At 46.4% G+C, this 26,310-nt stretch overlaps 5 protein-coding genes across 8 annotated transcripts; 3 read left to right on the forward strand and 2 right to left on the reverse strand.

Moving 5' to 3' along the window:
- Positions 1–65: 65 nt before the first annotated feature.
- On the reverse strand, positions 66–2,456 carry LOC135344428 (uncharacterized). Its single transcript, XM_064541622.1, has 8 exons — positions 2,205–2,456; positions 1,822–1,960; positions 1,606–1,719; positions 1,447–1,558; positions 1,222–1,400; positions 962–1,171; positions 767–889; positions 66–714 (listed from the first exon to the last, which is right to left on the reverse strand). The coding sequence occupies exons 2-8, from the start codon at positions 1,955–1,957 to the stop codon at positions 152–154; spliced, it is 1,437 nt and encodes a 478-aa protein (XP_064397692.1). The 5' UTR covers positions 1,958–1,960; positions 2,205–2,456; the 3' UTR covers positions 66–151.
- Positions 2,457–2,512: 56 nt separating this feature from the next.
- LOC135344429 (ATP-dependent RNA helicase DDX51-like) lies at positions 2,513–5,820 on the forward strand. The gene is made up of 9 exons (XM_064541623.1): positions 2,513–2,673; positions 2,763–2,838; positions 2,886–3,053; positions 3,099–3,301; positions 3,858–4,200; positions 4,266–4,372; positions 4,513–4,627; positions 4,707–4,874; positions 5,586–5,820. The coding sequence occupies exons 1-9, from the start codon at positions 2,576–2,578 to the stop codon at positions 5,724–5,726; spliced, it is 1,419 nt and encodes a 472-aa protein (XP_064397693.1). The 5' UTR covers positions 2,513–2,575; the 3' UTR covers positions 5,727–5,820.
- LOC135344427 (protein phosphatase 1 regulatory subunit 12A-like) lies at positions 5,699–11,465 on the reverse strand. Of its 3 annotated transcripts, none has more exons than XM_064541621.1 (16): positions 11,107–11,465; positions 10,381–10,511; positions 10,043–10,321; positions 9,753–9,897; positions 9,223–9,404; positions 8,524–8,685; positions 8,222–8,475; positions 7,993–8,167; positions 7,675–7,925; positions 7,511–7,625; positions 7,292–7,409; positions 7,119–7,230; positions 6,599–6,750; positions 6,137–6,385; positions 6,037–6,087; positions 5,699–5,981 (listed from the first exon to the last, which is right to left on the reverse strand). In XM_064541621.1, the coding sequence occupies exons 1-16, from the start codon at positions 11,380–11,382 to the stop codon at positions 5,871–5,873; spliced, it is 2,763 nt and encodes a 920-aa protein (XP_064397691.1). In that variant the 5' UTR covers positions 11,383–11,465; the 3' UTR covers positions 5,699–5,870. The 3 variants fall into 3 exon arrangements, with proteins under 3 accessions (XP_064397691.1, XP_064397690.1, XP_064397688.1); XM_064541620.1 differs by having other exon boundaries at positions 7,511–7,622; positions 7,993–8,170; XM_064541618.1 differs by having other exon boundaries at positions 7,993–8,170.
- Positions 11,466–11,586: 121 nt separating this feature from the next.
- Positions 11,587–13,506, forward strand: LOC135344447 (stabilizer of axonemal microtubules 4-like). Its single transcript, XM_064541654.1, has 10 exons — positions 11,587–11,791; positions 11,866–11,946; positions 12,000–12,153; positions 12,211–12,322; positions 12,378–12,559; positions 12,649–12,756; positions 12,805–12,911; positions 12,962–13,123; positions 13,177–13,317; positions 13,366–13,506. The coding sequence occupies exons 1-10, from the start codon at positions 11,643–11,645 to the stop codon at positions 13,424–13,426; spliced, it is 1,257 nt and encodes a 418-aa protein (XP_064397724.1). The 5' UTR covers positions 11,587–11,642; the 3' UTR covers positions 13,427–13,506.
- A 30-nt stretch (positions 13,507–13,536) lies between these two features.
- Positions 13,537–26,305, forward strand: LOC135344430 (acetyl-CoA carboxylase-like). Of its 2 annotated transcripts, XM_064541624.1 has the most exons (42): positions 13,537–13,667; positions 13,720–13,801; positions 13,993–14,178; positions 14,249–14,659; positions 14,716–14,879; positions 14,951–15,107; positions 15,159–15,269; positions 15,314–15,465; positions 15,568–15,637; positions 15,697–16,005; positions 16,060–16,273; positions 16,325–16,514; positions 16,574–16,702; positions 16,759–16,918; positions 16,968–17,338; positions 18,011–18,096; positions 18,147–18,271; positions 18,324–18,440; positions 18,486–18,802; positions 18,875–19,042; positions 19,100–19,232; positions 19,309–19,503; positions 19,557–19,661; positions 19,782–19,997; positions 20,050–20,142; positions 20,190–20,350; positions 22,169–22,280; positions 22,327–22,485; positions 22,556–22,717; positions 22,772–23,083; positions 23,132–23,210; positions 23,275–23,372; positions 23,426–23,603; positions 23,653–23,850; positions 24,336–24,526; positions 24,873–25,008; positions 25,080–25,244; positions 25,297–25,577; positions 25,633–25,733; positions 25,783–25,852; positions 25,902–26,032; positions 26,085–26,305. In XM_064541624.1, exons 2-42 carry the CDS (start codon positions 13,724–13,726, stop codon positions 26,209–26,211), a joined length of 6,918 nt encoding a protein of 2,305 aa, XP_064397694.1. In that variant the 5' UTR covers positions 13,537–13,667; positions 13,720–13,723; the 3' UTR covers positions 26,212–26,305. The 2 variants fall into 2 exon arrangements, with proteins under 2 accessions (XP_064397694.1, XP_064397695.1); XM_064541625.1 differs by lacking the exons at positions 24,873–25,008; positions 25,080–25,244; positions 25,297–25,577; ... (2 more) ...; positions 25,902–26,032; positions 26,085–26,305 and adding an exon at positions 24,661–24,838 and having other exon boundaries at positions 13,541–13,667.
- Positions 26,306–26,310: the final 5 nt, after the last annotated feature.

Below are 26,310 nucleotides of genomic sequence, written 5' to 3' on the forward strand. Positions count from 1 at the left end.
AAGGACCACGCCCATATACTTATTGAGTATTGTAGGCCGAATTTGTCTTAAATAATAATCACACGGCATTTAAAATTTTTATTTTATTAGAGTTAAATCGGTCTATAAGCAATAAAAATAATTATGCACAATAATAATATACATGTATACATTACAATGAAGTTTGTATGATCTGCTGTTTGTTTCCTTGTGGTGGCTGTAGCAAGCTGTCGAATTGTTCCAAAGCTTTATCCATGGCATCAATGTAATTGTCTTGTAGGGAGTTGGAGCTATTGCTAACTAATGACTCAACAGGGCCCTCCCTGAAGGCCTCTTGTCTTACGAGAGATGTTAGGGGAGCCACCTTGGACCCAGGATGAGAGGGGGACATCTCAGGTGGCTCCTTTAATGGTGACATTGATCGAGCTTGTCCAAGCTTGATATTATGGTACTTGTTTCGTTGAGTTGAGGTTGGTACATCATAGACTGGTTGGTGATGAGAGCTGAGATTAGGCTGTGATCCAATGGCTACCACAGCATAAGGTCTGGGAGGATATTGACCAACTGCTATTGCTCTGTTCTGAGTGGGAACTTGATAATGGCTGGTTGGTCCACTCTTATAGGGCTGAGCAGATTGTCTGTAAGGAACATAGTTATACTCTCCCTCCACTAGAACAGTGTGCCTTCTCTCCAGTGAAGAGCCGGAGGGTCTTCGTGGTGAGACAAGAAGATCACCTGCACACACACAGTGGGAATAATGTGGGCCTAGCTACAGAGTTATACTCACTAGAAGATAGAGAATGAGATCTTGACGGACTCTTTCTATCAGACTGGAAGGTAGAGCTGGTTAGTGGTGGACGAGATGTATGTCTACCATGAGAGGGCAGAGACATTCCAACCTCTTCAACACCTGCACACACAATACTGTCATCACACACATCCACACACCCACACACCCCACACCCACACCCACACACAAGACCTCTTTTCTTGTTGACTTTGAGAGAACCAAACTTGTTGCGGAAGGACTTCTTTTGTCCAGGGCTGCTCTCACCACCATCCTCCTGACCTTTGCCCTCCGTAGCTTTACCCCCACGAGAAACAAGACTGGAGAGTGACATTGAACGCATCTTTCGTTGAATGGTACCTCTCAGTTCATCCTCGCATGTTTGGGTCCGCCCAATAGTGATACCTACACACACAAGGGTCAACAAGACACACCAATAAGTGTTGACCTCTGACCTGACACATGCTTGAAGTTGCAAGGTGCAGAAATGTCCTTTTTGCCAAGTCTCCTGAAGCTCTTTGGTTTCTTAAAGATGGCTTGGTCAGGTTTGTTATCAAAGGTAACAGTTTCGGCCTTTTGTTTCTGAAGGAACAAGTCATGGATGCTCTCGAGCATACGTTGGCCCTCCTCTGCACTGCAGACAGTGTGTGGGGGTAAGGTTAAAGGGTTAAGAGGCTTACTTGGCAAATTGAATTGCAAAAGTCTTTCCATTGGAAGAGAATGTGTGAAAGTTTGTCTGCATAGCATTATAGCCACTGTTGTCAGTCACCTCTGCCTCCCAAAGAGATATGCCTACAAAAGGGGAAATTATACACTGTACTACACACACGTCATCTTACCAGACTCGACTTCTGCTATCACAATTTTAATATGGAACGGAGAATTGTGTTCTGTAGTTTCCCGCATGAGTTGAATACATGGAGCCCCATATGCCAAGCTCTTCCATTGAGTATCTGTAGACAAAGCAGTCAACACATGAACTATACTAGCAGTACAGTCTGTGTTATGACCAGCTCTAAATATGTGTGTACACAGTACCAGTCCACTCAACATACTGGGTGTGGGTACAGTGGGGCCTTTGTCCAGAGTGTAGAGTCGGGCCTGAGTACGCATCACAATAGCCGAACTCTTCCGACTAGACAGAGACACCTCTATTCTGAATACTGACTCATTTGTTAGAGATCTATTCATTGTCTGCAAACAAGAAAAACAGCAGCCACACAATGCCACACAATGCCACACAATACCACACAATACAGTCCTACAATTATTGAGCTAGGCTTGTAACTATAAAATTATGGATCATATGTGAGGGTGAGGGGGGGAGGGGCTGGTACAAACTATAATGCATAAACTAATCTAGTACATGTATATACAGTACAGCCTTCAAGGCCGTCTAGCTAGCAGCCGAGAGACCCTACTAACTAAGTTCTCTTACCAAATTAATCTTGCTTTGGGGCCACAGACGATGTAAAGTACTTGATATAATTATATCGATAGTGTTGATATTCTTCTCTAGCTCTTACAAGTGTTTCGGTTCCAACAATAGTGGCTTGTTGTCTGCGTTTACTACAGGCAGTTCTGTTGTCCTTCACTCAAAATAACTAGACTCTACCGCCGGTACGGTAGCTGCATCAATCAATGCAATATACAATCAATGTCGCACCCACCACAACAGTTAGTACAATAACTGGCGCCAATGAGTCGCCGCATACCTACCAGCCCCGCCCACTAATAAATCGCTGCTTGCGACGTTCAAAGTTCATCCACGTGGCTGAAAACTAACTTGTTGTGCATGTGTACGTGTACATGATGTCCAGAGCTGAAGTGGAGGGCTCGTCTGTTCCTGGCCAGGGCGTGGCTTGGACCAAGCACCTCATTGAACAAGACATACTCACACACTCAAGGTGCCCACTGCCTCCACACACACACACACACACACACACACACGCACACACACACACACCCACGTGCGCATGCACACACACACACACAGGGCGCTGATGGAGCTCCCTCTGGCACTGCTCAAAAACCTAGGAAGGATTGGAGTTGACTCTTGTTTCCCTGTACAGGTACTAATTGCCCACTCATAATTCACGACTGTTATGTTGATGTATAGGCTCATGTTATTCCTGAGGTCCTGTCCTCCACTCATAGTCCCCTCCTAATGTGTGTGGGTGGGGAAATTCCCCCTGACATTATGGTGTGTGCCCCTACCGGCTGTGGCAAGACTCTGGCCTATGTTGTGCCTATTGTAGCTGCTCTAATGACCAGAGTGGTCCCTCAGGTATCCTACCACCTTGTGTGTGTGTGTTACCATGTGTGTGTGCAGGTGAGGGCGCTGGTGGTGGTGCCATCACAAGAGCTGGCCTCTCAAGTTCATCAAGTGTTCTTATCTCTAACTCATGGCACACAATTAAAAGCTGGTCTTCTTTCAGAGGAAGCAACATTGATTGACCCCACCTACTACCCCCTGGCCAGCAGTATGGACATCCTTATCACCACTCCAGTGCAACTCACTCATTACATTGACAGGTACACACACACACTACATCTTGACTAAGAACCAAAATTATGATTGTTTTGTGCTTGCCACCTAGAAGAACCACATAGACCCATCCCCATTATCAGCTACTATCACCACAAAACCAATACAGCCTGTACCTAAGCCTCCCTCAAGGTCAGATCAATAATTTATATTGGAATAGCTTATTCATTGTGCTAGTTGTATGTGATTCTGGATGCACAGATGAATGGGGAGGGTTGGTGCACCTTGAAAGACTCTTTAACCCATCATTCTCGGCTCTCAAGGCCGGGCTCTGTGTTTGCCTTTTCTTTTCTGTTCGTCGTCTGTTTTTGTATGTGTGAATAATAAAAGAAGCCATACCAGTAGACAGCTAATAAGAGTTATCCCTGTAACCAGTAGACAACTAATAAGAGTTATCCCTGTAACATTTGTCAATTTTTATAAGCAAAAGCAATATTTAATGAAAATAAGGAGAGGTGGTTACCCAATTCTACGATCAGATAAGGCAGTTCCTCACAATTTATTATTTTGTTTCAACCCCTCCAACACACACACACTGTGTAGGGGTTCCTTGCCATGTCTCCGCTATCTTGTGCTGGATGAAGCAGATCGTCTCTTGCAAGCATCACAATGTCAATGGCTACCCAAGCTAATGGCTAGCCGCACTTCACACACATCTCCACTAAGCACCACGCTACACACACTCTCGTCACTACCTCATGTACATGACCCACTACACCCACTCATGGTACAACCAGTCAAGCAAGTTTGTGTACAGAAGCTCTTGTTCTCCGCTACAATGACCTTTGACCCTGAACACCTTTCTGTGTTGCGTCTGAATCGTCCGTTGCTGTTCTGTGTATCAGATGCTGACTCAGCATTCACTCTACCCACGAGACTAGAAGAGGTGACCTAACCCTGTGTGCGTGGGCGTGTGTGTATGTGTGTGTGTGTGTGTGTGTGTGTGTGCAGGTCCTGGTCAAGTGTGGGGTGGGCAAGAAGCCGCTGGTTCTACTGCACCTGCTCTCACAATCTCCAGCAGCACTTTGCTTCACTAACACTAGGGACACAGCACACAGGTATATACATGTAACTACACAGGAATATAGAATATATAATGTATAATAACTCTTGTACCATTATTATAATAATAATATGCAGTGCCTTACTAGGAAATGTATTATAACTCTGACTCAACTCATTTCCTCGTTTGTACCAGATTGGTCTTGTTACTACGAGAGCTGGGTCTAGTAACAGTGGCTGAGATGACAGGAGCAATAAGTTCTAGCAAAAGAAGAGAGGTTCTCGAAGACTTTAGGAGAGGACGCACTAAAGTAGGCCACCCCCACACACTCCACCACCCACTCATCCCACACACCACACCCACTCATCCCACACACCACACCCACTTAGGTGCTGGTGTGCACTGATGCTATGGCACGAGGAATGGACCTACCTAATATCAACACTGTCATCAACTATGACCCACCAAGAACCTTTGGAATGTATCTACACAGAGCTGGCCGAACAGCTAGGGCGGGACAAAGGGGTGTGGTCAACACTCTACTCTCTCCTGATGAGGTACCTTAACACAAAAGAAGTTTCTGATTTTCGTAAAGCATAAAATGATGTGTATTCATTCTCATTTCTGAAAGCTTAGTGGTGTCATCAAATTTCGTATTTGAGAGATAAAAGTATTTGCCAATTTGGCGATACCATGGATTATAGCCCATGGTCCAAGGCTGAAAAATGGCAAATTTTAAAGCCTCTTTTAGATGCCATAACTTGAATTCCGGGGATCCAATGTTAAAATTTTTAGGATTTTCTGAAAGCTTAGAAAAAAACTTTTCAAATGGTGTCATCAAAATTCATATTTGAGAGATAAAAGTATTTGCCAATTTGGCGATACCATGGATTATAGCCCATGGTCCAAGGCCGAAAAATGGCAAATTATGACTCGATTTAAAGCCTCTTTTAGATGCCATAACTTGAATTCCGTGGATCCAATGTTAAAATTTTTAGGATTTTCTGAAAGCTTAGAAAAAAACTTCAAATGGTGTCATCAAAATTCATATTTGAGAGATAAAAGTATTTGCCAATTTGGCGATACCATGGAGCTCATGGTCCGAGGATACCATGGATAATAGCTGAAAATGGCCCTCAACAAAAGTTTGGTAGCTATAATTATCTTTGAGCTCCTGTGTTCAGATTATAATTTTTATAACCGATTGGTGTATTTTGTAACGTTGTGATTATAATTAATTGTTGCATTTCTCCTAAAATGTGATGCAGGTCCACCCCTTCAAAACCATGCTGAGGAAAGTAGTCAAGAAAACTATTAGCAACATTACAGTCAGTCAAGATGACCTTCGACCTTATGATGAACAATATAGGATAGCTCTTGATAAACTTCAATCAAACACTTTACAATAATTGAACTTTGTTACAGTATATGAAAGAATTATGACACAAATGACATGCAATGTTTACTACTGCACAACTAATTAGAATGAATTTGATAAACTGCTATTCATGTGAACAGATGTGGCGTCCTTTGTTACTAAAGACTAGAGCTAGCTAGACAGTGCTGCTTGGTAAGGGAGAGCGAGAAAGCTTCCCTATGACTCTAATTAATGCACTGTTCTCATCTTTGAGACGTTGACATTCTTTCTTCATGTCTTGTAGGTTCTGTAGTGAGTGGGCCGGACTAAATACACACAATACACTATTAGTTCAGGCTTACCTTAGTGCTCATCTCCAGCTCTGCAATACGTGCCTCCTTGACCTCCCCCTCCTACACATGGACACATTGTACACTCACTGTATACACTATAATAGCTTACCCTCTTCTCTTGCTCATAAGCTCTAGTAGCATCTGCATGACGTCTGTTGAGCTCTGAGACCTTGCCTTGTAGTCCTTCCACTACTAACAACAGATCATCCTTCTCTTTAGTCACTCTTTCTCTTACTTCCTTCTCTCTGGCTAGTTGACCTCTCAAGTCTTCATCCCCTGAATCTGCAGGACTAGGCTCTGTACTTTTGCGCACTATAATGTTGGCCAGCTCCTCTGGTATATCCTCTCCCTCCTCCGCCTATACAGTTGGACATGATCAGTCTGCACACACACACACACGCACACACGCGCACACACGCACACACGCACACACACACACACACACACACACACACACACACACACACACACGCACACACACACGCACACACACGCACACACACACATACACACGCACACACACGCACACACACACACGCACACACACACGCAGGTATGTAGGCTACCGTACCTCAAAAGGCAGTCCAGTGGATCGCCGTTCTTTCTTAGGCCGTCGTCGTGTAGAAGACTTTGATTTGGTACGTGATGGTGTTCTATCATCATCATCCTCTGTAGTAGTGAGTATCTTGGGTTTGACTGGGGGACTAGCATCAGGGCTGGACTCTACACAGGGGGTTAGTACACAGGGGGCACACACTGTTAGTACACAGGGGGGTATAGCATACACACACTGTTAGTACACAGGGGGGCACACACTGTTAGTATACAGGGGGGCATAGCATACACACTGAAAGTACACAGGGGGGTATAGCATACACACACTGTTAGTACACGGGGGGGGGGGACACACTGTTAGTACACAGGGGGGCATAAAATACATACACTGTTAGTACACAGGGGGCACACACTGTTAGTACACAGGGGTCACACACTGTTAGTACACAGGGGGGCATAGCATACACACACTGTTAGTACACGGGGGGGGGGGGGGGGGGGCATAGCATACACACACAGGCAGGTAGCTAGCTTACCCTCTTGTGTATTGAGTGACCATGGAGGCACGCTGAGGTGGTGTGGTGGACCACGTGGCGAGGGTCTGGATGGTGGTTTGAAGGCACTCATGCCACCATCACTCTTCTCCTCCTACACACACACACACACACACAGGGATATGAGGGGGTGTGGTCATATTGGGGGGCCTTACTTCCTTGAGCTTGTCTTCCTTGAGCTTGTCCTGTGCCATTAATCTCTTCACTATCTCATTGTCCACAGGCTGTGTAGGTTGACGTTGTTGCCTACTCCGTCGTGCATGTTGTTTGCGTCTGTATAGGCAAGATAAGAATCATCACACTGATAGTACATGTAACAAACACTCATTTGTTAGTTTAGCAACACCCAACAGAACACACACACACACACTAACTTTGTCTCTGATTCTGTCCCCAGACTTCTGTTAGTAGAGTCAGCACTAGTTTCCCTGCTATCTGCGGTAGTGTCTGCTCCAGGAGTGGGAGCACCAGAGCTGGACACACCATCTACTGTACACATCTGGGTATGAGCAACCATACACTACACGCAGACACCCACCATTCTCCTTGGGTTTACCCTCCAGTGTTTCATCAGGTGCTGCCAGTCTATCCTTATCAGGAGTGGGTTTGTCTGGTGGAGCGTGTATCCTAGAGCCTCTAGGCAATGATGTACTGATGACTGGTACAGGTACAGGTGTCACAGTGGCCCCCCTGGGTAGCGACGAGGCTTTGTACTCTGTGGGGGGTGGGGGAAGTCCTTCTCTTAGCTTGCGCTCATCATAGGAGGCTCTCTTCTGTGCAATATCTTGTCTACACAGTGAGGGAAAGAGGGGTTAATAGAGTGAGGGGTGATGGGGTTAATAGAGTGGCTACTCACTTGGAAGGCCTGGACATGACTGTGGCATCAGAGAGGGTACGTGGTTGGAAAGGAAACCTCTTAGCCTCAGTAGCTATGGTCGGTGTGGAGGAGGCTAGAGGCGGTGTAGGAAGACTGCTCTGACTCTCCCAAAGACCCACACGTTTGAGCATGTTAGGGGACATTCCCTTCTTAACTGCTGCAGGGGCATGTTCACAACACACTATTCTAAAGAGGTATAGAGACTTACCTAGCTGTTTAGGAGGAGACTTGGCTCCTGGTGCCATCTTGGCCATAAGCTGAGGACTAGAGTTGGGGCTGATGTCAGGGGAAATACTGACTTCCAGTACACTGCCTGATGGGTCAACTGAACTGTTCTCATTACTGGAGAAAGACCCTCCTTCAGTAGTAGCGGGTCCATTGGGGGGTGGGTCATTGGGGGGTAGGGCGTTGGGGGGTATAGCATTAGGGGGTAGGGCGTTGGGGGGTGGGGCATCGTTAGTACTGGGGGGGGGGTACATTAGGTAGAGGTAGTGTGCCTAGAGTGTATACCTGTTGTGTGTTTCCTGGAGCCTGTCCTCTGAGGTGGTGGTGGATTCATTGGCATTGTGGTTACTTATTATGTTGACATCAGCAGTTTTGTCAATGATCTCGGGAAACTTCTCTCTTTCCTTGTCCAATCGATGTACAGCCAGTGAGCGTTCTTTAGAGGACCTACAAACACACACACGCACACTATTGAGTACAGATGCAAGGTAGAGAGATGCTCACTACACACACACACACACACACACTATTGAGTACAGATGCAAGGTAGAGAGATGCTCACTACACACATGCACACACACACACTATTGAGTACAGATGCAAGGTAGAGAGATGCTCACTACACACACACACACACACACACACACTATTGAGTACAGATGCAAGGTAGAGAGATGCTCACTACACACACACACACACACACACTATTGAGTACAGATGCAAGGTAGAGAGATGCTCACTACACACACACACACACACACACACACTATTGAGTACAGATGCAAGGTAGAGAGATGCTCACTACACACACACACACACACACACACACACACACACTATTGAGTACAGATGCAAGGTAGAGAGACGCTCACTACACACACACACACACACACTATTGAGTACAGATGCAAGGTAGAGAGACGCTCACTACACACACACACACACACACTATTGAGTACAGATGCAAGGTAGAGAGATGCTCACCTTCTACGCAGAAGGTTAGGAGACTTGAGCTCTTCTCTGCTATTAGAGTGGCTGAGAGAGGGTCTTGATGAGCGGGGCACAGCATAATGGCGATGACGATTGTTAGCCTCTTCTTTGATCTTCTTAAGAGAGTCAAGTCCTTCAGCTAATTCTGGGTCCACTAGATCTTCTATGGTGTCACCCTACAGAGTGTGAGGTTAGTGTGGGCGTGCACACAGTGCACACAGTACACACAGAGTGTGAGGTTAGTGTGGGCGTGCACACAGTACACACAGAGTGTGAGGTTAGTGTGGGCGTGCACACAGTGCACACAGTACACACAGAGTGTGAGGTTAGTGTGGGCGTGCACACAGTGCACACAGAGTGTGAGGTTAGTGTGGGCGTGCACACAGTACACACAGAGTGTGAGGTTAGTGTGGGCGTGCACACAGTACACACAGAGTGTGAGGTTAGTGTGGGCGTGCACACAGTACACACAGAGTGTGAGGTTAGTGTGGGCGTGCACACAGTACACACACACAGTCACTTACAGCATTGGTGGTCCGTGTAATGTCAGCCCCATGAGACACAAGCAGTTCAGCTGCTTCCATGTTCCTCCAGTAGACAGAAGCATGGAGTGGAGTCCAGCCATCATCATCCAAGCTATCCACATCCACCTTCATACTCATCAGGACTCTACAGTGGGGGAGATAAATACAGTGTAATGTGTGTGTGTGTGTGTGTGTGTGTGTGTGTGTGTGTGTGTGTGTGTGTGTGTGTGTGAGTGTGTGTGTGTGTGTGTGTGTGTGTGTGTGTGTGTGTGTGTGTGGGAGGGGCTTACTGCAAGACACTGAGATAGCCTTTAGCAGAAGCCACGTGAAGTAGAGTAGCCCCTCCAGAGGAGATGGGTGGAGTCAGCGAGGGATCATTCTTAAGTCTATTGACATCCTCCAACATTCTAGTTTCCTCCAGCCCCTTGACAGCCTCCATGTCAATGTGATGTGTCTCTATGTGTGTGGAGAAGAGACTAGCCATCTCCTCCTGTTCATCAATGAGGTCCAGGGGAGTGTCTCCCTCATTATTAACCAGTGCAGGATGGGCTCCACTCTCTAACAGGAACCTACACACACAGACAAAGAGAGCCAGCCATTACACACAAGGGGCAAGCTAGTAGAATACCTGACAATGTGATTGTGTCCACAAGAAGCTGCAGCATGGAGGGGACTCCAGCCTTCATTGTCCTGAGCATCCATGTTAGCCCCATGCTTCACCAATGTCTCCACCATCTCAAAATCATCATCAATACAGCACTGTATGGGGAGGGAGGTATGTTATACACTGGCCTTGCATGGGGAGGGAGGTATGTTATACACTGGCCTTGCATGGGGAGGGAGGTATGTGCTGTGTTATACACTGGCCTTGCATGGGGAGGGAGGTATGTGCTGTGTTATACACTGGCCTTGCATGGGGAGGGAGGTATGTTATACACTGGCCTTGCATGGGGAGGGAGGTATGTGCTGTGTTATACTGGCCTGTATTGTGAGGCTGCATACCTTTGGTCAATCTATACCAAATTAGGAATTGTTAGTCAGTGGAACAGCCAACAAAGCCAGCGCGTGTTGAAAGCAGGCTGATAACAATATGTACTAGTGTGTCTACAGGCAAGTAGATAACGACCTAAGCACGTACACTGTAGACACACACCACACGGTGAGTGTGTTGTGATAGTCACTAGAACGGACCATTAAACAAGAGCTGAGATCGTGTGTGCAGTGTGTAATAACATCCACAGCACACCCACTCACTACAACACAAACACACAATGCTAACGGCTAGGGACACTACAATGACTACCAGAGTCACACACACACACACACACAGCACACACGCCCACTCCACCCCCACCTGATGTAGACCAGTGAGGCCGTCAGAGTTAATGGCATTGACATCAGCTCCTTCTGTTAGTAACCTCTCTACCTCCTCAACATCACCACTCTGAGCTGCTGCCAAGAAGACTACACTGTCTCCAAACTGAACCTTGGGTACCAGGCGAGATGGTTTAATACTTTCAGACTCTTTATTGGTGGCGCTGGAGTCCCAGTTCCTCATCTGAGTAGACCTCTTGGAGGCAGCACTCACTGAGCGACCACCCATCGCGGTATAAAACTTCTCTTTGTCCATAACATTAACAAGCGTCGGCCGTCGACTCGACTAGCTACTCACTCCATAGATTGATATTGAGGGCGTGTCACGGAAACCAACGATAGAATTTACGGATTCCGTACACGCCCTCCTTAGCCTCGATAACAATGTAATTGACTTTATGATCTTCTAAATATGCGATAAAAATTTCAATATAATTTTGAACCTATTATAAAATGGCGTTAAATAGAACGAATAAAGTAGCCATGACAACAAAGTAATACACAAGTGTGTGAAAGATGTCTAAGCTATCACATGGGCCGGCTAGCTGGCATGTTCTAGGCAGCAATGGCGCTCAAAGCTACCCTCTTGCCTTCTATTCTACCACCTATTCTATCAACCACGGCCACGCTAACTCCACTGGACCGCCTAGTACCTTCAGACACAAGTTAGTCTGTTATATAATTATACAGCCTGCATGCATTGATGTGTGTGTGTGTGTGTGTGTGTGTGTGTGTGTAGGGGTACAGGTTATGGGTCCAACTTCAGGCCTGCCCTCTCTTACTCTTCACAGCTGGACAGTCTAGATAATCCTGTCATGGGGTAAGCTCTAGCTTTTTTATAATTATTATTGTAACATTCTATTATAATTATAGGGAGCTCTTGAGGGCCAACTACCACACTCATACTCAGAGTGAGTATGCAGGATACAGAATGCCACAAGGAAGTGATCCATTCCCGGGGAAAGTGACACCCTTCATGTCGGGGTACGCTCATAATACGCCCACAACCCTCCCCACTACTCGCCAGGTAACTATGCACCTCCCACACACTAGGTACACCCACTCCACCCCCTCACTTGTGTAGGTAGCTGGGTACCCACATCATGGTCTACACAAACATCCTGTAGCTACAGAGAAAGCTATGTCTACTGAATACAACACACGATTCCTCAGACAGCCATTCAGAGAACAACATGGTATATACCAACTGTACTAGCTAAGTATGTGTTCATTATCCCTCTCTCTGTGCAGGCCCTAATAGCAGTAGCCATAGCAACAAAGAGGAGAGTGGGTTCACACACGCCCACACTATTGAGCCAATCACCTACCGCCCACACGATAACCACACTGGAGAACTACCAGGTCATGTGACATGGCGACCAACCGGATTCAGTCTCATGAAGAGCAGCTTCAGACCACCTAGCTACATGAAGGTGGGTGTATAATGATGGTATATCTCATACCTTACACACACACGCACACGCACACACACACACACACACACACACACACACACACACAGGGTAGTGAACCTTTTGTTGTAGCTATCTCTGGTACTGCTGATCATAGTAATGGCTATGTCAAGGGGAGCAAGGCAAAGGCTCATGTACAACCTCCTGCTGCAGACATGGTGAATCCATATAATATACATGTAGTGTGTTGACTTGTGTTCACATAGGTGGGGTACACGTGTGCCAGTCAAGTTCATAAGAGTGTCGTGGAGAGAGTGCGTAAGGAGGATCCAGCTGAGCACTCCATCTTCACACATCCAGACCAGTACACAAGGTAAACCACTCACTCTAGTAGTATCAGAGTTCATCACTATCTCCGTGCAGTTACACACAGCAGAGCTTTGGTAGGGGAGGGCCATCAAGAGAGGCAGGTCCTGCTAGAGTGGTGGGAGGGAAGGAGATGTCTGGGTACTCTGAGAATACTGTTCCTCTGGTGGAACCTGCTAACAGAGACAGTCAGAGATTCAGCACCCACTACCAAAGCAGGTAAGCTAGTATAGTGTTGATGGTATATCCATGCAGCATACTAATGGTTGTAGGTTTAGATATCCTGAAAGAGGTGCTCATGTTGGTCACAGTGTGCAGCCTCTAGCCAACAATGGCTTCTCTAAGAGCACTGCAGTACACAGCTTTGGAGGAACAGCCCCGTCACTCAGAGAGATGGACCCTTATGTAGCCAGGTAAGGACTGCACGCCTGTGTGTACTGTGCATCATGGTGTCCCTACAGGAGTACTATCAAGAGGGACCCGTGCTATGAGACTCACACTCACCAACACAAGAAACACTAACACTCAATAACTCTGTGTTTGTATGTGTGTAGTGCTAGCCCATAATTAATTATTACAATAACAATTATTATTATCATCCAGTGAATCTCATCAACACAATCATGATTAGCAGCCCCGCCCCCTTCCCGGTCATATGAGCAGCTAGCTGCATGCTCTGCTCTCCCTGACCACCCTGTACCTATTCCTGCCCAGCCATTAATACTAGTGTGTCCTGCGATCGTTGAATATTGCTCTTCCAGAGGTGAGAAACAGGTAGAGTATGGCGAGTATACATACACACACAATGATTGCAGGGAGATGGCAGACAAGGTCAAGCAGCAACAGCACACACGCTCTCTATCGGGTTACTCTCTTTCCTACAAGCCCAAGACCACGGTGAGCCCCACACACTCCCCCACACATCACACACCCTCCCCCACACCTCACACACACTCCCCACACCTCACACGCCCTCTCACACACTCCCCCACACCTCACACACACTCCCCACACCTCACACGCCCTCTCACACACCTCCCACACTCCCCCACACCCTCCCCCACACCTCACACACCCTCACACTGTAGGTGGCCACTCCAGAAGAGTACGTTGCCAAGTGTGGTGGGAAGAGAGTGATTGAGAAGGTGTTAGTTGCTAATAATGGCATTGGAGCTGTCAAGTTCATTCGCTCAGTTCGAAGATGGGCCTACGAAATGTTTGGCAATGAGAAAGCCATCAAGTTTTGTGCCATGGTTTCCCCAGAGGACCTTAAGGTACGCCCCTCACACACACCTCACACACACACACACACACACACACACACACACACCTCACACACTCCAGGCAAACGCTGAGTTCATAAAGCTGGCTGACAACTTTATCCCAGTCCCTGGAGGTTCCAACAATCACAACTATGCTAATGTGGACCTAATTCTGGATATAGCCAAGAGGGTGCCTGTCCAGGCTGTGTGGGCGGGATGGGGGCATGCCTCAGAGAACCCAAAGCTACCAGAGCTACTGCACAAGAACAACATCATTTTCCTTGGTCCTCCAGCTAAAGCCATGTGGGCCCTCGGGGACAAGATAGCGAGCTCCATAGTGGCCCAGACTGCCTCTGTCCCCACTCTGCCCTGGAGTGGGAGTGGCCTCACTATTGACTTCACTGAGGAAGATCTGCAGAAAGGGAAGATTGCCCACGTTCCTGACTCTGTCTATAAGAAGGGCTGCATTCAGGACGCCCAGCATGGCATTAAGGTAACCATGTGTGTGTGTACTGTGTGCGTACTGTGTGTGTGTGTGTGTGTGTGCAGGTGGCTGAGAAGATTGGTTTCCCTGTCATGATCAAAGCCTCAGAGGGTGGAGGGGGTAAAGGTATTAGGAAAGCCACTAACAAGAAGGAGTTCCCTTCTCTCTACAACCAGGTTCAAGCAGAGGTACCAGGATCTCCAGTCTTTGTCATGAAGCTGGCCAACAAGTGAGACCCCCCCCCCCCCCACCCCCCCACACACACAGTATTGCTCATCACCTCTCCTCTATAATATGCAGTGCTAGGCATGTTGAGGTCCAGCTCATAGCTGATCAGTATGGGAATGCCATCTCTCTCTTTGGTAGAGACTGTTCAGTGCAAAGACGCCATCAGAAGATCATAGAAGAGGCTCCAGCAGCCATTACTGACCCTGTAGTGTTTGAACGGATGGAGAAGGTAAGAGAAGCTGTTGTAATGATCCTCCTATCCTAACAGTCATCTCTATAGTCTGCTGTTAGACTCGCCAAGATGGTGGGTTATGTTAGTGCTGGCACTGTGGAGTACTTATATCACGATGGAGGAGAGTTCCATTTCCTAGAGCTCAACCCAAGACTACAGGTACGTAACTATTGTTGTCATAGCAATTGTTACCATGGTTATAGGTGGAGCACCCCTGCACTGAGATGGTGGCTGACGTCAATTTGCCAGCACTGCAATTACAAGTTGGTATGGGGATTCCCCTTCACTGCATACGAGATATCCGCAGACTCTATAAAGTTGATCCATGGGAAACTACACCAATAGACTTTGACACGTGAGTACAAATGCTTATGAGGTAGTGTGTACACTCCACACACACCCACACACTCCACACACACTCCACACACACACACACACACACACAACACACACACAGTCCTGTCAACAAGCCTACACCTCATGGACATGTCATAGCTTGCAGGATCACTGCTGAGAATCCTGATGAGGTACGTCATCCCTCACACCTCACACACACACCTCTCACACACGCCCACACACTCCACAGGGATTTCGTCCCGGCAGTGGCACAGTACAAGAGCTTAACTTCCACAGTAGTAAGAATGTATGGGGCTACTTCAGTGTATCAGCAACTGGTGGTCTCCATGAGTATGCTGACTCGCAGTTTGGCCACTGCTTTGCTTGGGGGGAGACGAGGGAAATAGCACGCAACAACATGGTTCCAGCTTTGAGGAAGTTGTCTATAAGAGGAGACTTTAGGACCACTGTTGAGTTTCTGAGTACATTACTGGAGACACAAGCCTTCCATCAGAACACAATAGACACAGGCTGGCTAGACAGACTCATAGCTGAGAAGGTGCAGTGTGCAACCATGCATTCTATTCTGTATTACCTGTGTGTACATGTGCAGGTTAAGTCAGAGAAGCCTGAGCCAATACTAGGAGTCATCTGTGCCACTCTGTGCATTGCAGAGGGTGCCTTTAAGAAGAGGTTTGCAGACTATCAGATTCTGTTAGAGAGAGGACAGGTCATGAATGCTGAGCTGCTCTCCAATGTAGTGGATGTAGAGCTCATCTACTCTGGAGTTAAATACACACTCAAGGCATCACGTGTACAGCCAACCAGTGAGTGCTCTAGCTACCCCCCACACCCCTCTACCCCCCACACCCCCATAGCATATGGCCTGGTGATGAATGGCAGTCTCCTGGAAGTGGAGGTACATTGTCTGAGTGATGGGTCTCTATTGCTCAGTCTAGATGGTGCTAGTTACACTACCTACATGAGAGAAGAAGTAGACAAATATCGTGTTGTAGTGAGTGGGCGTACCTGTGAGTTTGACAAGGAGAATGATCCGACCAAGCTAAGGTAAGTGGGTAATGGTGGTCAGAGTAACTAGCTCCATACATACACACACACACACACAGAGCCACGTCACCTGGTAAGCTACTCCACTACCTGGTGGAGGATGGAGGAAGTGTGTCTCCTGGAGCAGCCTATGCTGAAATAGAGGTCATGAAAATGGTTACCACGCTAACAGCCAGTGTGGGAGGAACGTACGTATTACCCCCCCGTGTGTGTATGTGTTGTCATAGTGATTACCTCCCACCAGGATCCATCATGTACGACGGCCTGGGGCTATCCTACATCCTGGTACACTAGTCGCAACCCTTGACCTTGATGACTCATCACAAATACAAGCTGCTCAGAGATCAACAGACACTCTCCCACAACACAAGACAGCGTCAGGTTGTGGGGACAAAGTGCACCAGGTTAGCTCCTCCCATTGACCACACCTACCACACCACCCCTGTATCCTAGGTATACCAATCCTCCAAGAAGGGACTATTATATCTCATGGCTGGGTTTGGAGTACAACAAGAGCCCTTCTATACTGACAAGATGACTCTACTAGCTAATGACATGCTAACAGCTCTCAAGGACCCTACACTGCCTCTAATGGAGACTAAGGAACTATTGTCCACCATCTCCAGTCGCATACCACACTCTGTGGACATGGAGATAGGGAAGTGCTTGACTAGATACGCTGGGAACCTCACATCCATCCTCTCCCAGTTTCCCACCACCAAGATTGAGAACATTATCAATCGTCATGCAGCCACACTTCAGAGGAGGGCAGATCATGATCAGTTCTTCATGAACACTAACCCCATCATGCAGCTAGTACAGAAGTGAGTCCACACACACACACACACTGCTGACACTATAATAAGGGCTAGGGACACGCTAGCATCTCTGGCAATAGTGGACTGCAGTGCACTTACAACAGCAAACCACAATTAGATTGAACCTCTCTAGGCAAAATCAAGCATGCAGTCCGTCAAAGCATGTCATGCAGATACATGTACTAGAATATACTATCAAAGAATACTAATCAATTTGCACCTAATTAAGAGCAAACTCTATAAGGAAATCATTAGCGATTATGATATTCATAATAGATATGTAACTTTTGGGAAGTGTAGGTGTGGCTTAGTGGTTAGGGTGGTGGCTTTGTAGATCACATAATAGATAAGGCGTTAGTTCGATTCCCTCTTGGGGGACTTTTCTTCTTTACAAATTTCTCTTTACAAATCAATATTAATTTTCCTGAATGCATAGCGTAGCAAAGCAATTAGCATTAAACAAAAAACAAAAATCAATAGCTAGCACAGGGTTAGGCCACCATTGTAACTGTGTGTGTGTGTGTGTGTGTGTGTGTGTGTGTGTGTGTAGGTATCGCCATGGCATGCGTAGTAGACTCAAGGCCACCATTGTAACTGTATGTGTGTGTGTGTAGGTATCGCCATGGCATGCGTAGTAGACTCAAGGCCACCATTGTAACTGTATGTGTGTGTGTGTAGGTATCGCCATGGCATGCGTAGTAGACTCAAGGCCACCATTGTGGAGCTGCTGAGAGAATACTATCGTGTGGAGGAGGCCTTTCAGAGTGAGTAGCCACCTCCCACAGGTTACCATGTGTAACCTACCTCCACACAGACGGCTACGAGAAGGGTGTCCAGAGACTAAGAGTAGAGCATTCTGAGGACATGGCTAAAGTGTCAGCAGATATATTTGCTCACTATTATATAGTGGGGCGCAACACACTTGCAGTGCGACTCATTGTAAGTGTACTTTGACCTATGACCCTTCACTCTACTACCTATTGCCGAACAGGGGGCACTCCAGCAACAAGAGACGTACAATATGTCAGAAGATCTGAAGAAAGTTCTATTAGACCTTGCGTCTCTTAACAACCACAAGAACTCTAAAGTAGCTCTGAGTGCACGACAAGTAAGTACTAGCTCTATCACACACTAACCACACCCCCTTTGCTAGGTTCTAATAGCTGCCCACCAACCTCCCTATGAGCTGCGCTACAACCAAGTGGAGAGCATATTCCTCGAGGCCATTGATGGGAACTCCTTCCAAGCAGACTCACTTGAGCAGCTCATCAAGTCAGACACTGCTATATTTGATATCCTCCCATCGTGTTTCTACCATCGCAACAAGCTAGTGCGTGTGGCTGCACTGGAGGTGTATGTGAGGCGCTCTTATACAGCATATGATGTGACCTCAGTGCAACACGATGAGCTAGAGGGAGGTGTTCCCATTGTCCAGTGGCAGTTCCTGCTTCCCCTCACTCACCCAAACAGGTACATATCTTAGCCTCCTCCTATAAAGACTAGTTGTTGGACTGTACCTAACCTAACCCCTCTCCCCTATAGACTGGTGGCCTATCGGAGAGCTAGTATGAGCTCTCTACCCGTGGCCAAGGTCTATTCACTGAGTGAAGATCTGATGGGTTTTGCTAAGCAACAGGCACAAGGCAATGTCATCGAGTGTCAGCGTACTGGAATCATGGCAGCATTCTCATCATTTGAGAACTTTGAAGGGTAAGCCCCTGATCATTAGCCCTCTCCCTCACCGCCCACTCCACCCCCCACACACAGGTACTTTGGTGACCTTATGGACTTGTTTACACCTGAGGACACACCCAATAGCCCCGCTCCCATCACTAGCCCGGACCTACTCTCCTCTATAGATGAGCACACTAAAGATGACGTCTTCGATGGTGGAATCACGGTACATGTCATATACTGTCATGTGGTGTCATATACTGTCATGATGTCATGTGATGTCATATAGTGCTTATTTGTAGATGAAGGAAATTCCGTCCATTCCACTGGAAAGTGTTAGCAGTAATTCTAGCACTCCAAGAGGATCAACCAATCAGCTTCCTGCTACCATGGCAACCGACGAGCCAATCCATATCATTAACATTGGTCTGTATTGCAACGAAAACGAAGAATTGAACGACATCTTGCTGAGTACCAAGTGCCATCAGTTTGTGCAGGTATGATGACCTCCCTCTTGTACCCCCTTCATGACCCCCTCATGTGTATGCAGAGTAACAAGGCTCAACTTCACCAGTGTGGTATTCGGAGGATATCGTTTCTCTTCTGCAAAGAAAGAACATTCCCAAAGTTCTTCACTTTCAGAGCCAGGAGTGATGTGAGTTAGTATGGTGTGGTGTCACGACTAATATCCCTGTGTGCATGTATGGTGTGGTGTCACGACTAATATCCCTGTGTTCATGTATGGTGTGGTATCACGACTAATATCCTCACACAGTTCACTGAGGACACTATATATCGCCATCTGGAGCCAGCACTGGCATTTCAACTCGAGATCAATCGACTCTCAAACTTTGATATCCAGTTCTTGCCTTGTCAGAATCATCGTATGCACTTGTACCTTGGGTCAGCTAAAGTGGCTGCTGGTCTGCCAGTTACTGATCATAGGTTCTTCATACGTACTATTATACGCCACTCAGACTTTGTGACCAGGGTAAGAGTTAGCTCCTCACTGCACGTCTCTACCTTAATACTGTCGCCTGCAGGAAGCCTCTTATGAGTACATGTGGAAGGAAGGAGAGCGGATGTTCCTAGAATGTCTAGATCAGCTAGAGGTGGCCAATGCAGAGGTCAAAGAGGTCAGTACAACACCACCTCCCACTCATTACTACCCTTTCCCACACAGAAGATACGCACTGACTGCAACCATATCTTCCTGCACTTTGTACCTCCCGTTATTCTGGACCCTCGCAAGATACAAGAGAAGATGTTAGCCATTGTGTCCCATTATGGAGTGAGGTTATATAGGCACAGAGTCACAGAGGCAGAGATTAAGTGTGCCATCAGGTGAGTCCCTTAGCGCTACATGTAATCAATGTCGGGGACTCATTCAACTGCCATAATCCAATGTCAAAAATGTTATGATTTTCTGAATGCTCAGAAAAATACCTTTCAAATGGTGTCATCAAACTTCGTATTTGAGAGATAAAAGTATGTGTCAATTTAGCGATACCATGGATTATAGCCCATGGTCCGAGGGCGAAAAATGAAAAAATAGGGCCCCGAAGAAATTTTAGATTGAAACACATCATTTGAAAGGTCTCTTTCTAAGCTTTCAGAAAATTATAATATTTTTGACATTGGATGAACGGTACTCAAGTTAATGGCTGTTGAAAGATGTTCAACTACCCCCCCTCCCCAATTTGGTTCGGTGACTCTTTCAGGTGCCATAACTTGAATTCTGTGGATCCAATGTCAAAAATTGTATGATTTTCTGAAAGCTCAGAAAAAGACCTTTCAAATGGTGTCATCAAACTTCGTATTTGAGAGATAAAAGTGTTTGCCAATTTGGCGATACCATGGATTATAGCCCATGGTCCGAGGCCGAAAAATGTCAAATTTAGGCTCCGAAGAAGTTTTGGATTGAAACATATCATTTGAAAGGTCTCTTTCTAAGCTTTCTGAAAATATTTTTAACATTGGATGAACGGTACTCAAGTTAATGGCTGTTGAAAGATGTTCCCTCTCCACAATTTAATCAATGGTTTGGGGACTCTTTCAGCTGCTATAACTTGAATTCTGTATATCCAATGTCAAAAATTTTATGATTTTCTGAAAGCTCAGAAAAAGACCTTTCAAATGGTGTCATCAAACTTCGTATTTGAGAGATAAAAGTATTTGCCAATTTGGCGATACCATGGATTATATATAGCCCATGGTCCGAGGCCGAAAAATGTCAAATTTAGGCTCTGAAGAAGTTTTGGATTGAAACATATCATTTGAAAGGTCTCTTTCTAAGCTTTCTGAAAATTAGAATATTTTTAACATTGGATGAACGGTACTCAAGTTAATGGCTGTTGAAAGATGTTCCCCCTCCACAATTTAATCAATGGTTTGGGGACTCTTTCAGCTGCTATAACTTGAATTCTGTGTATCCAATGTCAAAAATTTTATGATTTTCTGAAAGCTCAGAAAAAGACTTTTCAAATGGTGTCATCAAACTTCATATTTGAGAGATAAAAGTATTTGCCAATTTGGCGATACCATGGATTATATATAGCCCATGGTCCGAGGCCAAAAAATGTCAAATTTAGGCTCCGAAGAAGTTTTGGATTGAAACATATCATTTGAAAGGTCTCTTTCTAAGCTTTCTGAAAATTAAAATATTTTTAACATTGGATGAACGGTACTCAAGTTAATGGCTGTTGAAAGATGTTCCCTCTCCACAATTTAATCAATGGTTCGGGGACTCTTTCAGCTGCTATAACTTGAATTCTGTGTATCCAATGTCAAAAATTTTATGATTTTCTGAAAGCTCAGAAAAAGACCTTTCAAATGGTGTCATCAAACTTTGTATTTGAGAGATAAAAGTATTTGCCAATTTGGCGATACCATGGATTATTGGTCCGAGGCCGAAAAATGTCAAATTTAGGCTCCAAAGAAGTTTTGGATTGAAACATATCATTTGAAAGGTCTCTTTCTAAGCTTTCAGAAAATTAGAATATTTTTGACATTGGATGAACAGTACTCAAGTTAATGGCTTTTGGGATGTTTTGAGAGCCTGTTGCATTGCAATACCTCTCCAATGGTGTGCTTACATTCACGATAACATCATGTGATAGACCTCCCTTAAAGCTACTGAATTGTACGTATTCCCTTGTGCAGACTGTCTCCAAATGATGCTTCCATTCCCATCCGTGTGTTCATCACCAGTGACAACGGTGTGTCTGTTCGTACACACATGTACAGGGAGGTGGAGAACCCACGCACAAAAGAGGTGTGGTCTAATGCATGTGATATGCTGTCATGTCATACCCCCACAGCTTGTGTTTGAGAACTACGACCAATCAGAATCAGGGTCACTGAATGGCCAGAAGGTCAATACCCCGTACCCCAGCAAAGACCACCTTCAACAGAAGAGATACATCGCTCAATCCATGGGAACCACTTATGTGTACGACTTCCTGGAGCTTTTCAGACAAGTAACCCACACACTTCCCACACACTGCCCACACACTGTCCACACACTGCCTATGTGTGTACATTATTTAGGGAGTGATGAAACAATGGGAACGCTACATTGGTCAGGTGCGGAGGTCAAGAGGAGATAAACTGACTCTACCAAACTATGACAAAGTGCTCAACAGTACAGAGCTAGTGTTGGATGATCAAGGGGTGCTCAGAGAGGTCAATAGGGTCGCTGGCGAGAATGAGGTGTGTGTAGTGTAGTGTACTCTGACCCCTAAGCTATTCTTAGTGTTCCTTCAGGTTGCCATGGTAGCATGGCGTGTAAGTATGCTGACTCCGCAGTATCCAGAAGGCAGGGACATGATCATCATTGCCAATGATATCACGAATCAGATAGGGTCGTTTGGGCCCGAGGAGGACCGATTGTTCCAACAGGCCTCAGCTCTCAGCCGGGAACAAGGAATCCCGAGACTCTACATTGCTGCCAACAGTGGGGCAAGGATAGGCCTAGCAGAGGAACTCAAGCAGCTCTTCCAAGTGGCATGGGTGGATGAACAAGAACCAGACAAAGGCTTTAAATATCTCTACCTTTCTCCTACCGACTACATGAAGGTGGGTCCCGCCCACGCACACACCCTCACACCTCACACAACCACACAGGTGAACAGTGGAGGCAGTGTGCTGACGGAGCATATTGAAGAGAGTGGGGAGTCTCGTTACAAGATCACTGACATCATAGGTACCGCCCCCTCTCCCACACACACACCGCCCACACCACACCATGCCCACACACACACACACAGGAAAGAAGGATGGGCTAGGTGTAGAGAACTTGAGCGGCTCTGGCATGATTGCTGGAGAAACCTCACAAGCCTACAATGATGTCTTCACCATCAACTTGGTACGCCACATAACCCCCTCACATCCCTCACACCCTCACACCCGCCCACACAGGTGACGTGTCGTGCTATTGGTATAGGAGCGTACCTTGTGCGGCTTGGTCAACGTGTGATACAAGTGGAGAACTCTCACATCATTCTAACTGGAGCTGGAGCCCTCAATAAAGTGTTAGGTCGGGAGGTCTATTCATCCAATGCTCAATTAGGAGGAATACAGATCATGCACAACAATGGTGAGTACAGAGTTCACGTACTGTGTACTCTGAACTATGACCTATGTAGGGGTGACTCATCGTATTGCTCCTAGTGATGTGGAGGGTGTGTTTGGAGTATTGGATTGGCTGGCATTTGTTCCTATGTGTCGTGGCGGTCCTCTTCCTGTGTTGCCACCTCTTGACCCTGTGGATAGATGTATAGAGTTCCTCCCGACTAAAGCTCCTTATAACCCCCGCCACCTCATCACTGGTCACCCACACAGAGGTACGTAGTGTGTGAGTAGTGATGCTGTGCTGCGTGTAGGTGGAGTGTGTGAGTAGTGATGCTTGTGCCTGTGTAGGTGGAGTGTGTGAGTAGTGATGCTGTGCTGTGTGTAGGTGGAGTGTGTGAGTAGTGATGCTGTGCTGTATGTAGGTGGAGTGTGTGAGTAGTGATGCTGTGCTGTGTGTAGGTGGAGTGTGTGAGTAGTGATGCTTGTGCTGTGTGTAGGTGGAGTGTGTGAGTAGTGATGCTTGTGCCTGTGTAGGTGGAGTGTGTGAGTAGTGATGCTGTGCTGTGTGTAGGTAGAGTGTGTGAGTAGTGATACTGTGCTGTGTGTAGGTGGAGTGTGTGAGTAGTGATGCTGTGCTGTGTGTAGGTGGAGTGTGTGAGTAGTGATGCTTGTGCTGTGTGTAGGTGGAGTGTGTGAGTAGTGATGCTGTGCTGTGTGTAGATGGAGTGTGTGAGTAGTGATGCTTGTGCCTGTGTAGGTGGAGTGGAGTGGGTGAAGGGCTTCTTTGATGAAGGATCATTCATTGAGACGCTTGACAACTGGGCCATGACAGTTGTGTGTGGGCGGGCTCGTCTAGGGGGAATTCCCTGTGGTGTCATCGCCGTGGAAACACGCTCTGTTGAGTGTACCATTCCCGCTGATCCAGCCAATCCGAGCTCAGAGAGTACAGTATGTTGTCATTACGTAACTATGTTACTATGTCTCTGTGTGTACATAACTATGTTACTATGTCACTATATAACTGTGTGTGTACATGTAGGGAGTCACTATGTTACTATGTCACTATATAACTCTGTGTGTAGGTGTTGAGTCAGGCTGGTCTGTCACTACGTAACTATGTTACTATGTCACTATATAACTGTGTGTGTACATTATGTTACTATGTCACTATATAACTCTGTGTGTAGGTGTTGAGTCAGGCTGGTCTGTCACTACGTAACTATGTTACTATGTCACTATATAACTGTGTGTGTACATTATGTTACTATGTCACTATATAACTCTGTGTGTGTAGGTGTTGAGTCAGGCTGGTCAAGTGTGGTACCCAGACTCCGCCTTCAAGACAGCACAAGCTCTGCAAGACATGAACAAAGAGGGTCTTCCTGTCATTATCTTTGCTAATTGGAGGGGCTTCTCTGGCGGGATGAGAGGTGAGTGTACTCTGACCCCTATAACCTCTTGGGTGGGTGTATTCTGACCCCTATGACCTCTCTCCCTACAGACATGTACCAGGAGGTGCTCAAGTATGGTGCCATGATAGTGGATGCTCTCAGAGGTTACACACAACCTGTGTTTGTATACCTGCCGCCTCATGGAGAGTTGAGGGGTGGGGCTTGGGTGGTGGTGGACCCTACCATCAACCCAGCACAGATGGAGATGTATGCAGGTAAGAGAGAGTGTGGTTTGGTTTAGGTCATGTGATACTCGTGTGTGTGTAGATCGTGAGAGCCGTGGTGGAGTGCTTGAGTCAGAGGGTACTGTGGAGATCAAGTTCAGAAGGAAGGACATCATCAAAGCCATGAGTCGCTTGGACACAGCTTACAATGATGTACAGAGTCAACTCAAGTCTCCCACTCTTTCTCCTGATGAGAGGAAGAGATTAGAGGCTACATTGAGTGCCAGAGAGGAGAGTCTAGCCTCTACCTTCCATCAGGTAGCTGTAGAGTTTGCTAATCTTCATGACACACCAGGAAGGATGCATAAGAAAGGCTGTGTCTCAGTGAGTACCTCTAGTACATGTGTATCACATGACTATCACCATGACTACCCGCTAGGATGTACTGGACTGGAAAAATGCACGCAAGTTCTTCTACTGGCGACTGAGACGACGTCTTGGAGAGGAGAAAGCAATCGGATTGGTTATCAATGCAGACAGGTTAGTGTACACATAAGCAGTGACTGTTGTTGATTGCCTGTGTGTGTAGGTGTTTGTCTCGTGGTGAAGCCCTAGAGCTGCTCAAGAGATGGTTTGTGGAGAGCAAGGGAACTGTGAATGTAAGTCATAACTCACATAACAACACGTTACTATGACAACACTCGTTAGGCGTATCTATGGCACAACAATGAAGTGGCTGGTCAGTGGTTGGAGGGACAAACCATCTCCTCTGGACTAAGTACCGTGACTCAGAACCTGGCTTGTATTAGGAGGGACGCTGTACAGAGAGAGGTGTTAGGGTAACTTCCTTTAATTATATATGAAATGTTAAAATCATTTTCATGCTCCTAGGTTGGTGGCCAACAGTCCTGATATTGCCATGGAGACGGTGGTTCGTATGGCACAGGGATTGACGTCATCTCAACGCAGTCAAGTCATGCATCTACTGTCATCAATTGAAGGATCGAACAGGAACTGATTAAATGTACATGTGAACAGAAACACTTTAGATATAGTTTTTATAAACTAATTTATACCTGTTTGCGATACTGTAATAATTATTTACTGACTAATTGCG

Source organism: Halichondria panicea, chromosome 11, assembly GCF_963675165.1.
Source record: "Halichondria panicea chromosome 11, odHalPani1.1, whole genome shotgun sequence".
Taxonomy (NCBI): domain Eukaryota; kingdom Metazoa; phylum Porifera; class Demospongiae; order Suberitida; family Halichondriidae; genus Halichondria; species Halichondria panicea.

Bases quoted from the DNA above. Each gene is read 5' to 3' on its own strand.
- LOC135344427 (XM_064541618.1), bottom strand. From the start codon at position 11,382: ATGGACAAAGAGAAGTTTTATACCGCGATGGGTGGTCGCTCAGTGAGT. The intron at 10,512-11,106 runs GTGGGGGTGGAG...CTCCCCATACAG, and splicing joins GCCTCACTGGTCTACATCAG to TGCTGTATTGATGATGATTT. The intron at 5,982-6,036 runs GTAAGCCTGAAC...CACTCACTACAG, and splicing joins AGCTGGAGATGAGCACTAAG to AACCTACAAGACATGAAGAA.
- LOC135344428 (XM_064541622.1), bottom strand. From the start codon at position 1,957: ATGAATAGATCTCTAACAAATGAGTCAGTATTCAGAATAGAGGTGTCT. The intron at 1,559-1,605 runs GTAAGATGACGT...CCCCTTTTGTAG, and splicing joins GATAGCAGAAGTCGAGTCTG to GCATATCTCTTTGGGAGGCA. The intron at 715-766 runs GTGAGTATAACT...GTGTGTGTGCAG, and splicing joins ATCTCATTCTCTATCTTCTA to GTGATCTTCTTGTCTCACCA.
- LOC135344429 (XM_064541623.1), top strand. From the start codon at position 2,576: ATGATGTCCAGAGCTGAAGTGGAGGGCTCGTCTGTTCCTGGCCAGGGC. The intron at 3,302-3,857 runs GTACACACACAC...CACACTGTGTAG, and splicing joins CTCACTCATTACATTGACAG to GGGTTCCTTGCCATGTCTCC. The intron at 4,373-4,512 runs GTATATACATGT...CGTTTGTACCAG, and splicing joins ACTAGGGACACAGCACACAG to ATTGGTCTTGTTACTACGAG.
- LOC135344430 (XM_064541624.1), top strand. From the start codon at position 13,724: ATGGCAGACAAGGTCAAGCAGCAACAGCACACACGCTCTCTATCGGGT. The intron at 15,270-15,313 runs GTACGTAACTAT...CCATGGTTATAG, and splicing joins AGCTCAACCCAAGACTACAG to GTGGAGCACCCCTGCACTGA. The intron at 16,703-16,758 runs GTACGTATTACC...ACCTCCCACCAG, and splicing joins ACAGCCAGTGTGGGAGGAAC to GATCCATCATGTACGACGGC.
- LOC135344447 (XM_064541654.1), top strand. From the start codon at position 11,643: ATGTCTAAGCTATCACATGGGCCGGCTAGCTGGCATGTTCTAGGCAGC. The intron at 12,323-12,377 runs GTATATACCAAC...CTCTCTGTGCAG, and splicing joins GCCATTCAGAGAACAACATG to GCCCTAATAGCAGTAGCCAT. The intron at 13,124-13,176 runs GTAAGCTAGTAT...TAATGGTTGTAG, and splicing joins AGCACCCACTACCAAAGCAG to GTTTAGATATCCTGAAAGAG.